Here is a 16,340-nt window from a genome sequence, read left to right as displayed (position 1 = left end):
CAAGGCACTATTATTACAAGTACAGGCTGCTGATTTAAAAGATACTTGGAATCCAAACAATTTTAAATTGCAGTAATCTATTCTTATCGCAGCAGCACACACTTAACACACTTAATATTACTATCATGATTGTATTATAGACTGAAAAGCTCTCAGATCAATTTTGGGCGTTTTTAACCACTTGTTGTAATGTTTTTAATTATTTAATATCTTAACTTAACTAAATTTTTATTCAGATCGAATTAACAAATAATATTTGATAATTTATTTACTTGATAGTTTAGTCTGATATTGATATTGACTATATTGATATTGTTATTATTGAATGAAGTTAACTCCAGACGTACATAATATTACTTCTTTTAACAAAGGGACTTGGAGTATAAACGACCAAGTTAGCATACATTTTCAACCGACCAAGAATTCTGGAGGCAAAGGTGGGTGCGTAAACTTTATGGTCTGTACTCTCCGATCCTGTATCACCCAGGATTCTTTTCGACGTTTTTGGTAAAAGGTATATACCTTCTAGTCAATCTCTTGCTACTCCAAGTCCCCCAAGATTTCTAAACTAAAGTTCGTCCTAGTTATATTATGTTATATAAAATATATTTTTTGTTTGCTGTAACTGATACTAAATAAAATTGTTGTTTTCCTGAAATTGTTGTTTTCCTGAATATTGCCATATTTCGAAAAATTGGACTTACCGCCTTTTCTGAGAAAACGGCAGCATACTGGGCCGCGCTCAGCCTGTCATTCCGCCGAATCTCTACTCTATGTTTATTTACATGATTACTGATTACTGGGCCGCGCTCAGCCTGTCATTCCGCCTAATCTCTATTATGTTAATGAACATAATAGCCTGGGGTCCCCAAGTAATACTAGTAATAATAACAATAATTTAAACTTATAGATTATAGTGGCACAACAACTTAAAATGCAAAGGTGTGCCACGAAAACAAGTCAGGATACAAGAAAACCTGAAAAGCTTTCCACATTTAGGTTCCAAATCATAGAAAATTGAAAAGACTTGATACACTAAATTACAAGGTTAAGGGTATGCACTTAACAGTAGAAACGTTGAAAAAAATAGTAAATTAATTAATATCAAAAGCACGTTTAAAAAGAAACGTTTTCAGATACACTTTAAAAGATTCCAGTGACATGCAATTCTTAATTTCAAGAGGCAGCTCATTCCATAATTTAGGGCCAACTTTCTGAAACGATCTTTCTCCATACTGTGAATATACTCTTGGTTCAGTCAAATAGATAAGATGATTATAATTACTAATAGGCAGCCAATGAAGGTCTTTCAGAGTGTCTCCTAGATGATCATATTTATATAGTCCTGATTGGGAATCGAGCGGTTTACTCGATTAATGTTTACTCAAAATTATAATACAAACAGTAATAGATAGAAAATAGTAACGTTAAAGAATTCTTTTAAAAAAACCCTCTGGAAAGGGCACTGCACACGGTTTATCAAAAAGTACACTGTGATCATGAAGTACTATGAACTACAGATTTAAAAACACAACGCTTCACGCTACACATGATATTACACATCCATAATATCGATCCTATAGGTTAAGAAGTTTAGACTCGTACTAAACAGCTTGGACTATTGTTTTTAAAATTTTGTGCAAAATTTTACCATCAGTGATTAATGATTTTGGCCGGTAACTCAGCGCTTACAGTAATTGTGAGTGCGCGATTGAGATTAATGTATGGAAAAAGAGTTTAGCGGCAGTGAAATGCTTGCTTATCTACGCTAAGTGGGGGTAGTTATGCGAGCGGTTATTATATTGGTAGTCAGTAATTGCAAGTTGTTATTTAAATTTGTGTCATTTAGTGTAGTTTCTATGTGCTGGGTTGTGTGATTTTCATACTGCTCCCTGTTGCATGCCATTAATTAGACAATAGACTTAATTTAAACTTAGATTATATTCGTTTCAGTTGAAATTCGATTCAGGTTAAATGTTAAAAGTTTAAATTTCACGTCTAGACTGTCTTAGGCCAGGAACATTGTGCAGTAGGAATGGTTGCCACTCGTTAACATCACCATCACTTTGAAGATTAAGTAGCATTTTCTTAGCACTAGTCTTGAACAGATTTATCGAAAATAATGTCGGAAGTGTAGTAACGTCTGCTTTGTCTGCGAAGACAGAGAGCAGTGGTCCCTTGGCCTCCCTACTATAGCTTTAGCAGCTGCATTCTGAACGAGTTGGAGTTGGTGGATGAGGTTGTCACTAATTCCATAATAAAGAGCATTGCAGTAGTCCAATTTGCAAACAATGATGAGCTGTTAATTATAAGCTTGAGCTGAGCTTTACTAAAGAGATATTTTCTCCTTATTACATTCCTTAGGAGTCTGAAACAATGCTTTTTGAGGGACATGATTTGAGGCTCAAAAGTAAGATGATGGTCAATTTGAACACCAAGGTTCTTTGTTGTGCTGACAAATCTGATACAGCTCAGGTATCATTTGATAGCTTAACTCCCCCTATACTGACCTGGTTTAGAACTTGAGGTGAGGCGATGATAAGTATTTGTGTTTTTCCAGGATTAAGTTGAAGGCAATATTCAACCATCCAGCGCTGTATGGTCCTAGCGCAATTCACAATTTGGATGCCCAGAACATTTACCTGATCACAAGGTTTGAAAGTTTTATATACCTGGTGGTCATCTGCATATCCTTGCACATTGAATCCAGATTTCTCGATGGTCCTATACAGAGTAATAAAAGATATTCATTCATTTTTTTCAGATTTTCATGCAAATATTAACAATTTAACATGCTGTTACTGGTTTTTTCTTTTTAATATAATTTACTGCCTCTATATTTAAAATAATCCAGAAGTTTTTTGTGTTTACTGAAATATTACTTCTCTTAAATTCTTTAAATAAATACAAAATAACAAACAATAAATTTTTTAAATGTAATGACAAATTCTTCCAAAACAAAGAAGATAATTACACATTGACAGCTTATTTTTGACAGCATTCGAATATTTCCATCAATATTGCAAAATATAGGGCTAACAACTTTATCTCCCGATTTACTATAATTGAAATATCTTTTCCATTCACAATTTTATAGGCTACAACTCGGCCTCATATCACGCTGTTGTATAGGCCAGCTGTGCTTACCTGGGAACCCCAGGCTATTATGTTCATTAACATATAGAGATTAGGCGGAATGACAGGCTGAGCGCGGCCCAGTAAAGCTGTGCACGAGTGCGTGGCTGTATCGTGGCTTTTGTCCCGATAAGATACATTAAATGAAATGAGGGTCATGACGTGAGACAACTCTAACCCACCTCTATGCAACTGTTGTAATCTGTAAGGCCTCAATCTTTCCCTGTTTTCCAATACCATCGATAAGGTGGGTGAACCTTCACTGGATAATTTCTAGTATCTCTAATCCCATGACATGTTATAGTATAGATGGAGAACACAACTGAGCACAATACTCATATAAAAAATTATTTGACAAGGTTTTAATATTTCTATGATCAATACCGTTAGATTTAGTGCTAACGATTTTATGAATTGCTTTAATTTTATCTCCTGATCTACTTAAATTGAAAATATCTTTTCCATACTCAACCAATCCATTCACAATTTTGTAGGCTTCAATTACATCTCCATGTGGGACTACTGGTAAAACATTACAGAGGCCAGGTAAAATGATCCACCAGCAAATATCTGAAACTTACTTCCCAATAAAAAGTCTTCAGAATATCTGTGTTACCATTTACACCCAAATTTGTAAGAATTCATTGATGTGGAACACTATCAAATGCTTTACAAAAATCTAGGTAAAACACATCTACATCAAAATACATTTAATTACACCTTGATAGTGAATAAATTTAGGCATGCTCCCCTTTAGGCAGGCTCCCCTATTCAATTCCGAGCTCGTAAGGCAGGCTATTTTACATGGAGATGTTATATTTGCAGTCTTCAACTGTACTGGAATCTTTTCACTTGAAGCACATGTTTGTAATAATTTAGTTACAGCCGAAGTAAAGATCACAGCGAATTAGCAATGATTCTATCATTGTTTAAATTCGACAATTTCACCAGCCATCATTGTTTATATCACTATTAAAAATACAGATTTGCTTTGTACTATTGACTGAACCCTCTGGTAGATGCTTGATGTCACGTGAATTTGAAAAAGAATTGTTGGTATCAGAATTAGACATGACCTTCAACTCTACTTCACGGTGGGATGGTAAGAAAATTATTTTAATACTGTATAATGTATTATATACTGAGTTCTTGTTTAAATTCTGTATTTCATAAAAAATTAATAACCCAATTTTTGGTTATTACTTTTGCTATTTATTTCAGATTTGCGAAAACATGCACGGTCTTATGAGAATGAGTTGGATACAAAGCTTGTAGCTTTCTCAAAGCTTGGCAACTCTTTTGCACAAGACATGGAGAGGTTAGTAATGATAGTTCAAATTTTATTGATTATTAACCATAAATTGCCTTGGTTCATATCTGACCATCTACATTTTACTTATCAAAAAGTGTCCAATAATTACTTTTCAAGATAGTTATTAGTTTCCCTAATTTAGTATAGTATATCAGTTTACTGTAGTGCTGCCTTTACAGGGACGCTGCACCACTTCTAACAGGAGACAACATCTTCGACACCATGTCTGTTGAAATTGAAAGTATATTGGCTAGCGTAAGTTAGATACAGTGAATGGCACTTTATTGTGCTCTTGATAAAGCTATTAATTAGCATTTTATTTAGAAAACATGTTTAGAAAAATCCAAATATCTTTTTCAGTAATATGGGGTTTAGCACCTACTGTGACATTTTACACTTAATTTGCTATTTTTTATTAAGGAATCAGGGGTTAATTAGCTACAAAGTAGTCTTTTTTAAGACCATACTCTTAGTGGATCACATTTCAGCTGACATCAGCGAACGATGAGATGGCAGATTTGTTGGGAAGTGTGAACACAACTGCTTCAATGAGACACATCTGTCAGAGACACAGAGACATACTCCAGGATTACACACAAGAATACTGTAAAACCAAGGCAAGCTATAATTTATTTGGATGAAGTAAACTTCTTTTACCCCTTAAACATTTTATCACATTCTATAACCCAATGAATGAAATACCATGGTGTTTTCAAGTGCAGTTGTTAATGAAGACTTTATAAATATGCTCAAAAGCGATCGTTCTCTGATTGTGCACTGCACAGTGTAATGAACTAGCAAGAATTTATTAGTCAAATCATTTGTCTGTTAAATCGTCTTTGAGTTAGCTGTGAACTAATCATTTGGAGTAATCTTTGAGAACACCTGCTCTTCATTGATCTGGGATTATTCTTTACATCAATGAAATGGAATAACTGGCCAAATGATTTCCAATGGTTCTACACGCTTTCTTAACATAGAAAGTGGAGGCAATGGAAGGGTATGTGTTTCTAAATAAAGGAGGGCTTGATTTATGACAATTTTTCTTGGCCCGGCTGATTTGTTGTCGTTACCATGTTAGGAATATAATACTTAGCTTCATAGGAGAAAAACGAGATAAATTCATTATTAATGATAAATAACAACGTTTTCAGTCAAACATACAAGCATTCAAGGACAGAGAAGAATTACTGGGATCCGTCCATCAAGTGAAGTAAGTTATTATTTTGTTATTACATTCAGAACATAACAATTACTATTTCACTGTAAAGTACTTCTAAACTACGACGGTTATAAAAATGCAAGAAAAGTGAAAAAATATCCGTGATATAATTTTACAACGTTTGAGAGCAGGTTTTAAGTTTTTTGCTGTTTAATTTTGGTAGAAAAGTTACTCGAAATACTCGATCTCTGTCCCTTTTCTACTATTCCACAAAATTTTTCTTTCTCTCTCCTTCAGTTTGCCTTACTCTTTTCTGTCCCTTTCTGTTGCAGTCTACCGGTCAGTTACCCCTTTCTCTCACCCTCCCTCTTGATCGCATAAAAACTTCTCTGAGATAGATCTGTCCCAACAGCTCATATTCTTGCCGTATTTGAAGTCCCACACTGATATCTAATTTACAACAACAAATTTCCAATTAATTAAAAAACTAATCAATCTAAAAGAATTTTCCTCCATCTAACCGTCCCATGCCCTACATAGGTAGGTTAGGAAGAGGAAAATATTGAGAACCTATTTAATGATTATTATGTACCTGAGCCGTATAAAAGGGGATTACAGCTCTGAGTCTCGGAGGATGATCCAGAACAGTCTTCTCCTCCGTCAGCTGGAGGAGGAGCTGTACAGGTTCGGGTTCTTGTCTGTATTCCTGCTAAGCAGGGTAACCAGGAGGAGTAGGAACTCCAACCACCGTTAACTGGGTCTGGAGAGGGGGTTTAGAGCGGGTTACTTAATACGTACATTGATTAAAATCACCATATAAGAAGCTTCTTGATAATTAACAAATCTCCTATGAGGGGGGGGGGGGGGGGGGCCGGGGGGGAAATATTTTTTATCTATGACACACCCCACAACACTTACCATCATCCTTGATTACACATCGTCACTAATTGGTGACGTGATCTGACCCCTCTTTGGGGGCCGGATCAGGTTCCGGTCCCAAAGTCTCCCAGTGGGGGGGGGAGGAGTAATATTGGTCCCGTCCCATTGATTCCACATAAATATATTTACTCACTGCAAGGAGGGACATCACATAGAGCAAATCTCACACCTGGGTCCATTGTATAACACCAAACGGACGGTGTATCCGCTTCCGGATTCCGACAATAGTTGTGATCTCCTATTCCTTTATCGAGCCCCAGGCCCGAGCTGAAATCATGATTTGGAAGTACTTACAAAATACTACAGCGACTTGAATAAAAGAGGTCAACCAATTTTCGTTTATTTTGTTCATATTAGTAGCTGCTAGTGAAAGTTATGTCCCAATTACCTTACAAAATCTCTAATAGATTTATTTGGTCGGTGAGGTTGTTCGGAAGTCCATATCTGACAAGTGTGGCCTTCTCGTGTCGTGGATTTTGTACCTCGATAATCAACTCCTTTGTTTGCTACGTCTTCAGCATTTAAACATTTCAGCACTGAAACATGCAATTCTCACAATTTATCGTTTAATTTTAATAAAAATTCGAACTGTAGAAAATATCTAACTGCAAACCGATATTTGAAAAGTACATGTATCTGTCTCGGAGGTAATGGATTTCTGTATAGGAAACGTTTGTCAGTCGCCATGTAACTTGCGGTAGAAAAGGGGCCAAGCTTGAAAGTGTAATCTTTTTACCAACCTTGTTGCAGAGAATTAGTGATCATCACAGCGAGGAGGATCAAGAAGTTGGAAGTACCCATTTTCCTCTTGAAAACGATCTCAATACTTGGCTTCTGCAATGTTAATTGTTAACTTCCCATACTATAGATGTGGATACTGGTGGGGAGGTGAAACACATTTGTTTACTTTAATAGTAAGCACATGTTCAGCGGGTTGAGGAGGTGAAACACATTTGTTTACATTTTTAGTCCGATTTGTTAAGGAGACGATCTCCCTAGCTGTTCATATGTTGCAGGATCAGAATGTTCGTGAGGAACAGTCACCAAAAGTGAGTTGCTTACCTGCTGTGTGTTTTCGTACTCTGGTCTTCACTCAAGTTGCAAAGCTGCAATAAACGTATCGCAAAGAACATTTATATCTGAAAATTGTGTAAGTACCAGTTTGATCAGTTTAGGTGAGGATTGCCTCGATCTGTCGGGTTCAGCTTAACTGCCTAGGTCATGAGTAGAACCGAAGGATCAAAACATATGTTGCTTGTTGCTCGTATCAACTATAAAACATCAATTTTGAGGGATAAGGAAGTGTTTATAGGTTCTGAAACCTAGCTAAATCGATTTTTCGTGCAATTTTAGGTCAGAAACAGTCATCAAAATGAGTTAATAAGAAGGTCGATTTCTCGGTTATTTTTGAGCTTTCGTTCAGAAAATAATTCGGAGCCTTCAAAGGGGGGTAACAAGAAAGCGTTACAAGTGTTACAAGCCTTCTATAATACAAAATGTGTATCATCTCTTCAACCCGCTGAACATGTGCTTACCCTAAAAATGTAAACAAATGTGTTTCACCTCCTCAACCCGCTGAACATGTGCTTACTATTAAAGTAAACAAATGTGTTTCACCTCCCCACCAGTATCCACATCTATACTTTATAGAGTTATAGATCGTAATTAATTTACATCAAACGAAACATTGAGTGGTTTAACTGAATTGAGCTGATGGGAAATGGTGGGCTGGCTCTACACTGCTCGTTTGTCACGTGACTTTTACCTTTTACCAATCACAGCAGCGTATTTCTGAATATCCAAAAAGTGGTATAATTAGCCTTGCACACCCCCCTCGAAATTGATCTTAAATATTCATCAGCAATTTAAAGCTGACAATGGCTCGTACTTTAAGACGGCTCCCCTTTGCTTGACTTATTAGCATTAACATTAACTAGATGTTCATTTTATGGCTCTATATGATTTTTGAGAGAGCTTAACTCACTCTGACGGCAGACCAGTGTAATAGTGTTGAATATCCCCAGGCGCTGGGGCCCAGGAACCTTTTGTTACAATCTCATGACTTCTAAGTAGTACAAAGTAGTCGTATATTATGTAAATTTTAGTCAAAATTCAATCTCATACCCTCCAGCGACCAGCCCTGTAAGCAGTGCCAAGTAGTCGTATATATGTGACTAATGGGGTTACTTAGAAGGCACGAGATTATATTATATAAATTGTAGTCAAAATTTAATCTTTGGTTATATACATTAAAGATACCTGGTATCCAGGAATCTGGTTTCTACGTAGGCTGTAGGGTGTTAAACATTAAACCAGGGACAAGATCATTTTCATCTGAAATTTCCATCCTCATTTGGCGTTCAAACTTCATCAAATGCACACAAACTGGTGCTTTTAGTTAATTTATTAAATCTCCACATTTTCAGTTCGTTTAAGAACGGCTTAAATAACAGAAAACAAGATTTCTTTTTAAAAGAAAACGAAAACGGGTGACCAACAACTGAACCCAATTGAATCTAGTTCCCACGCAGTTAATAGGATCCCAATCAGCTTAATTGGGTGACCAATTAGCTTAAATCTCAAAACGACAACTGAATCCAGGTCATATCACTGCACCGAAATCGGAAATACGACAACTAAACCCAACGATCGGATTTCTAGGTTCTCCTTCTTCGCAGGGACTGTGGTCATTATCACTATATAGGATAGATCATGACCACTGTAATTTAGAGCATTGGAGCCCTGTGCTTACCCCGGTAAAATATTAATATGTGGAGAAAAACGTTAAACTTCGTTTTCTCCGCATTTGGTGAATCGTTGTTGCTTGTATGAAGGCGATAATCCTTGGTAGTTAGAACTTATCCACTATTTCTGTCACACTAAGGGGTCGTTCACATGGAGGGGGGAGGTAAAAATGTTTCAAAAAATGATTACGTAATATGTGAACGACCCCTAAGGTAGAAGAAGTCAAAGCATCCTCGTTGGTAAGACCACTTCGGGCACTAGCCAATAAAGGGGTTCAGGTTACCTTGCTCAGATTACTTGGCTCAGATCTCGTGTATTCTAATGCTTTGGGAGGGCCTGCCATGGTTCAGATCTCGAGTCTTGGGTCGGAGATACGATGTTTGGCGTGAAAATTTGCTGGATTTTGTTTTAAAATTTTTAATAAAATGGTTCCTGCCGCCAGCCGCAAGCTCTAAAATAACAACAACTGTTGAGTCACCAAGACCACAAGGGCATACTATGACCATTGCTTCTCTAATACTGCATACAGATCACTTTTCAACAGGCTATTCGCTGCTACAATACCATTAGTTGAGGTAAGCCCACTCACTTAAAAAGGGTTAGATCCCCAGTTGACTTGGCCATGTTATGAGGCTGGGTGAATGGGGCGAATATGTTGCAGGTCTTTGCCTGGGGTCAATATTACCATGCTGTCAAAATATCATTAGTGAACTAGTAGCTCACTATTTAAAAAGACAAGTAAACCCTGTTATTGCAGCTGTCTCAATAGACGGAGAAGACGTATATATGTTTGTTGAATATTATAACTAAAACCAGGCAGCAGCTAAACTAGAGCGGTATTTGAAACCTGTTTATCTGTTTGTTAGTTCCATCCTCATTTGGCGTTCAAACTTCATCCAATGCACACAAACTGGTACTTTTAGTTAATTTATTAAATCTCCATATTTTCAGCTCGTTTAAGAACGGCTTGAATAACAGAAAACAAGATTTCTTTTTAAAAGAAAACGAAAACATCATGGGGTAAGCTGCAGTTCTGTATTCTTATTTAAATTATTATAATGGATAATGGATATGGTTAACCTTTTCATCACTAACATGATTGTTAAACATTATGATTGTTATTATGATTGTTATTATTTTTTTATAATATATAATTATGTTATTTTGTTGTTATGTCATGTAAGTTTGTTGAGTAATAGCAAGAAGGTATCGTATATATATAAATTTGTTCTCTTGATTATTTATTAATGATTTTATGTAGGGTCGGCACCAATGTAATTATGGTTTTACCACCGTGTTTTGGTTCAGCCGAAATAAATTTTACTTTGATGTTTACATAATGTTTCTCACTCCAGCTGTAGTCTGGTAGTGTTGAGTCTCATGAATATTTTTCTAGCTCTCTTTTTCCATGTTTTTGCCTCACAGGAGATATTGTGGTCTTTTCTATTGAATATAACTGTAATAAATTGATGTAAAGTTTATTTGAATTTTGAAATAAAAAATGAAATAGCAGGTAAGCAGGTGCTTCTTGATCGATGGTGAAACGATCATTTATCGAGTAAACTAACTGATATAATAATCTAATATTACTAAATATGATAATATGTTAATTTAATCGTATCTAACGTGACTACACCCCAGAGCTGACGGAGTAACTAACGACGCAATCAGCATAGCCATCGCTACAAAAGAGAATCTGTATTCTCAACGAGGAGGTCTGTCAGGGATCACTAATAAAATGAACGCTATCTCAAACAAGTTCCCTATGATCGGGAGCCTAATGAACAAGATTAATGTCCGCTCTAGAAGAGACTCTATTATCATGGCTGCTGTGATTACTGGGTGTCTCATTGCGTTATTCTTGTTTGCTTGAGTGTTTGTTGAAAAGTGGCATTGCCATGGGAATCTCAGGGACAAGAAATGAAATTCAAAGAGTTTTGATGGATAGAAAATAACTGATGAACCAATTTTGATGGATTGAAGACTTAAGAGTTAAGAGGATGAATCAAATTAGCAGTTAGCACGCTCAATTTTTGTGTCATGACCTCAGGGCTTTCATTTTTATGTAATTAAGAATGGTAATAATAATTGCTTATTTGTTAATTAGGTAGTACTAATTTGCTAGTTATTTAAAAGTCTGAATGGAATCAGTTCCGTGATATTTTGTTCTTAATTGAAAAGTTTAATCTTCAATATTCTAATTTTGCAACTTTATGTATAATGAAACCAGTTTCATTCGACTTGACTCCAAAGATTCGACACCTCAAAATGATACTAAATTTGCTTAAAAACTGATACATTAAAAATATATGTCCACGTCATGTTTTCAACATCATCATACATATGTAAATTTCTCAATAATCGTTATAACTCATCACTAGTTTTTTTTAGAGGTGGTTATTCTGTGATGTACAACAAGCCTATAACTCTTTCAGTATCCAGCAACTGTAATCTTAAAGGTTAGTGGCCCTAAATTGTTTTTCTTGTTGTCGGGATGAAGTACGTGACTATTGTGAACGAATATTTGCTGAACTCATTACAATGATGCCCTTGTTAAAGATTGAAGTTACAATGATAACTAATAACAACAACTAATAATGTTTATGACGTGGGAATCGTGCGACAATTGCCACATTTATGCACTCACAGCGTGGAGCGCTCTGACAAGAACTTAGGGTTCTTCTAAGCAGTTTGCCAGTGATGTCAGACGCGCGCACGACCTTATATACCTGCGCATAGGTAGAAATTATAAAAAACACGTTATTCATGTCCTGATTTATCAGATTTCGTGAATACGGCCTATACGGGAGTCCTGAGTAAGGTTAATAGCTATTGTTAACATTATTCAGCATGATTTGATTCTCTTCTGAGCCCTGATGTCTATTATCAGATTATAGATTATCCCAAATTAACTTTATTTGTGATAATTGGTCATGATAAGACAGATAAAGTACTGATAGGTGATAATATGATACAATCTCCTTATTTGGAATAACTTACCAATAACCCTATCTCAGATAGTGGTCTGTGTATTGAACCTTTAAGTGCTCGTCGAGATACAGTGATTAAATTCTGTAAGACAATAATAATTAAGCTAATTTCAAAATTCACAACTATAACAAATACCTCTTATTAACACCTTTAAATTCAGTGAGACAATAATAATTAAGCTATTACCTCTTATTAACACCTCTCCTCTCATCCTGATAGTGATCGACTAATAAGATTTAGAAAAGGTAACTCAACAAATAAAAATTCATTTAAGTAACCGTGTACTAATTTCAGCAGAGATTCTAGCAAGCTCTAGAAAAATTCTCATTTGTCGACACCTCAGATAGGCGCGCAATGGTGAGTGATTTTTTGGAAATCTTAACTTTACAGTTAATCCTAAACTTTATGGAATGAAAGGAGACTGTTGTTCTGAAACGTAGAACTACATAGTACATTCCGACTAAGGATTAGAAATTTATCTACAGCGTCTTCGTCTAAGAGTGAGAAGGCCTACCAGAGGAATTTAATTCTCCCTTTGAATCAATCAAGCTAGCTGATTTGTTGTAAATACTGAGATCAAACTATCAATTTACAGGCTATCGTCAAACATGTTGCAAGGCGTCATCTTCAGTGACATAAGCCTAAAAATTGTAAAAAGTTAGTAAAACTAAATTCCTTTAAAAATCTAAGGGAAGGCCAAAAGGATTTATAGTGTTTATTCCCAAAGGTTTTAAAGTCTTGAGTTGTTGAATATATTTATGTTCACGAACTTCTAAAGTTTTAGGACTAGAATTATCAGTAATTGACACATTAAAAATTTTGTTAAAATCTTCCCTTTGTCTAAAACCATGATCCAACAAATGTAAGCCCAAACTATATTCATCACTTGTTTCATCTACCTTATCACCATTTAAAAGTTTATAATATTTGACCCTATGTTCTCCAGTCCTAACCCGTAGAGAGCGAGTAGTGCGACCGACGTAAGCCTTTCCACAGAAACTACATTGGAACAGATAAATGATGTTGTAACTCAGGCAGTTTCCAGGGGAAGCTTTAACCTTCTTGCCGTTCACTTTGAATTCATGTCTGCCTTTGACAAGCTTGCAGCATTTGCATCTTGGCATATGGCATTTGCTGGTTGGACCATGTTTAGCTCCTAAAGCAAGTTCTTTCAATTTGACGAGGCGAGATTTTAGGCTCGGCCCTGTCTTCTTGGTGTAACTGAATATTTTCTTCCTAGGCGTGGAAGCTGTTGAGGAGGTCTCTTGGGATGTTTCAACAGTGTCACTTTCACTGAAACCCCTTGTTCTTGAGAGGTGTTCTTCATACCCTTCTGGTCATCAGGAGTCTGAACTTTGCGTAAAAGTGATCTTGTTGAATTGAGAACCTTATTACTATAAATGTTATCAACCATTTTCCTAGGGTAACACGCAGCAAGGAAAGATTTTTTGAGGTGTTCTTTGAGGCGTTCTTGGCAGTTGATGATCCTTCTGAGTCTAAGGCATTGAGAGTACACGATACCGGAATAGATATGGTTTGGGTGGGAGCTTTTGAAGTGTAGGTACATAGCAATGTAATTTGCTGTCCTTATCGTCTCTGCCTTCTCTTCTTCATTCTCGAAAAAGTGGGGTCCGAAGACACCATGGTAACTGAGGCCCATCCAAACAGTCACCTTTTCTCTGGTTTTTGGACCTTCCACGGTGGCATAGGGTTGCTTATCTGACCAGATTCGGGCATTCTGAGTATTAACCCACCCTGATAGTTGGAAGTGAGCTTCATCGGAGACAATAAGGTTCTTCAAAAAGTTTTGATCAGACTCAATTTTGCTAGCAAATTGCTTGGCAAAGTCCACTCTTTGCTGCTTGTTTGCTGCCGTCTGTTCTTGCAACATCTGAATTTTGTATGGTTATTTGCCCAACTCCTTTCTCAAGATCCTCCAAACGGTTGTGGTAGATAGCTTAGTTCTCTTAGCGATGTTCCTTACAGAACGTCGAGGGCTTTTGTCAAGGATTTGGTCGACTTTTTGATGTTTTTCTCATTAACTGCCGTTTTTGCACCCCCGCCTGTTGGTTTCCTTCTGAGAGTCAATTCTCTCTCAAATTTCGTCACTTGTCGCTGAATAGTCCTAAGATGAATTTTCCTGCCTGCATTACCGTATTTCTTTGAAAGTGCCCTCCTAGCAGCAGTCCAACTACTTCCGTTGACATAAAAAAGCTTGACCATGTCTACTCTCATTTTGTCTGATATGCCAGATTTTGACATTTTTTCGAAGAAAATTTCGAAAGGATACAAATTTGCGAAAAGATGAGTTTTGAAACGAATTTGTGAGAGATAACTAAAATGTAAGGTATAACCAGCATTTTAAAACTGATTGCATCTAATTTTGCTCCTTCATAAAATTAAAAATTAAAATTTTAAATTTGGACACGAGTCTCGAAACACCCTGTATGAACGAGAGTCCGTTTTCTTTATGAACAAATCCGTTTGGAGGGAGCCCAAGGAATCGAAAGTGAACATTATGTCAAGGAAAGATACGTATTTACCAGGATCTTCTATTTGGTACTCATCAATAATTAGGCCATGGGGGAGGAGTGCTTTGTTGACATCTGCAATCCAAATTTTGAACTCATCTGTAGTTCCCTCAAACAAACCTGCTCCGTCGTCAATGTAACGCCTGGCTGATACGATCTTCTTCATGAGCTCTGGGTTACTATAATCACATTTGTTCATTAGGTAGTAGACTGCTATGTTTGCGATTTGGACACATAGTGATCCACCCGTAGGGATACCAATAAGCTGTATGAACCAATTTTGATCGAACACCCCTACAGAGGATCGGAGGCTTAATTCCACCAGTTGTGTGAGCCATTGGCAGAAGTCTTCAGACCAATCTTCTCTACATGATGACATAGCGGACCTCAAGGCCTCTATGACGAGGGGTGGTGTTAGAGTCATAGAGGGCCTTAAAGTCGTAGGTAAACGATCTGAAGCCTTTCTTCTGTACTGGGGAATGTTCACTATCCACGAATTCCAACCATTGAAGGGCATCGGTGTTATCAGTCAAAAGGTCAGTGCAGAAATCCTTTTCAAGATCCTTCAGGTATTGGCTAGCAAGGAAAACATCACTGCGTTTTGTGATTCCATCTTGAAGTGCCGTGATGAGCCTGAAGGGGGGCTCGACTCCTGGTTTAAGGTCTTCCTTTTGAAGCTTGTGGATCTTTAGAGTGTGGTAGAAATAAGCTTTATCAGGTTTGAAATGGGAAGAGGTACTCTTATTGTTAGTAACTGTACCATCACTGTTCAAATTATTGGTTATACCCATGATGTTTTGGGCTTCGTTTGGTGTAACAAAGTTTTTATTTTTTCCCTCGATCCATAAATCAAATAGAGAAGGCCTACCTACCTATCGAACCTATCGAACCTATCGAACCTATCGAACCTATCGAACCTATCGAACGTAAGTTTAGAAGAAAGGCTAAGCATCTTCACAGTCATCAGGAAATCTGCGGACCACCTCCTTGACTGCACAAGTCGATTTATTAATTATCGAGTTAGAGTTTTCTGCACTGTATCCACGATCCAGGAGTAGGGGGCTTGCCTGGAAGGGGTTTAGTTTCTGATAAATGTCTTGAAGCTTGCCAGAATCTTTTGGGTATTGACAACTTTGGGGACAACATTCCAAAGTCTTCCAGCTCCCGCTGCGAATGAGTTACCGTAGACAGAGCGTGAGCAGCTGATGCTTTTTTGTGAGAAAAGGGAGTATTACTTATATATATAAACAAAAGCTCTAAGAAACAGATAGTAAACAAAGTAAACATTTCTGTCCCCTAATCTTTCTCAAACAAAAGTCATGCAATTTGCATACTTCTCCATTTAGCTCTATTCTGAGCGATTAAAGTTAAATTGTTTAAATCACATAAATTATTTAACGATAATTTTCGAACACTAAGGTCGTGTAGAATCAGTGAGAAAAGGTTTGACTGCGGTCTTCCACGCCGCCCTCGAAGCTGTAAGGTGTTAACAGCAAAAACAAGCGACGAATAGGCTGGACCATCT

The 16,340-nt window shown here is 36.8% G+C and overlaps 1 protein-coding gene across 1 annotated transcript; it reads left to right on the top strand.

Moving 5' to 3' along the window:
- The first annotated feature begins 4,158 nt into the window (after positions 1-4,158).
- Positions 4,159-11,508, top strand: LOC134812452 (Golgi SNAP receptor complex member 1-like). Its single transcript, XM_063819877.1, has 7 exons — positions 4,159-4,237; positions 4,357-4,453; positions 4,627-4,702; positions 4,936-5,064; positions 5,602-5,660; positions 10,245-10,313; positions 10,935-11,508. Exons 1-7 carry the CDS (start codon positions 4,162-4,164, stop codon positions 11,164-11,166), a joined length of 738 nt encoding a protein of 245 aa, XP_063675947.1. The 5' UTR covers positions 4,159-4,161; the 3' UTR covers positions 11,167-11,508.
- Positions 11,509-16,340: the final 4,832 nt, after the last annotated feature.

The sequence above is a fragment of the Bolinopsis microptera genome, chromosome 3 (genome assembly GCF_026151205.1).
Source record: "Bolinopsis microptera isolate Bmic1 chromosome 3, MBARI_Bmic_1.0, whole genome shotgun sequence".
In the NCBI taxonomy this organism is placed as follows: Eukaryota; Metazoa; Ctenophora; class Tentaculata; order Lobata; family Bolinopsidae; genus Bolinopsis; species Bolinopsis microptera.
The sequence above is the reverse complement of the archived record's forward strand: the minus strand, read 5'-3'. Positions and strand labels throughout refer to the sequence as shown.

Coding starts and splice junctions, on each gene's coding strand:
- LOC134812452 (XM_063819877.1), top strand. CDS start 4,162: ATGTCACGTGAATTTGAAAAAGAATTGTTGGTATCAGAATTAGACATG. Junction 5,065..5,601: donor AAGAATACTGTAAAACCAAG/GCAAGCTATAAT, acceptor CAACGTTTTCAG/TCAAACATACAAGCATTCAA. Junction 10,314..10,934: donor GAAAACGAAAACATCATGGG/GTAAGCTGCAGT, acceptor ACTACACCCCAG/AGCTGACGGAGTAACTAACG.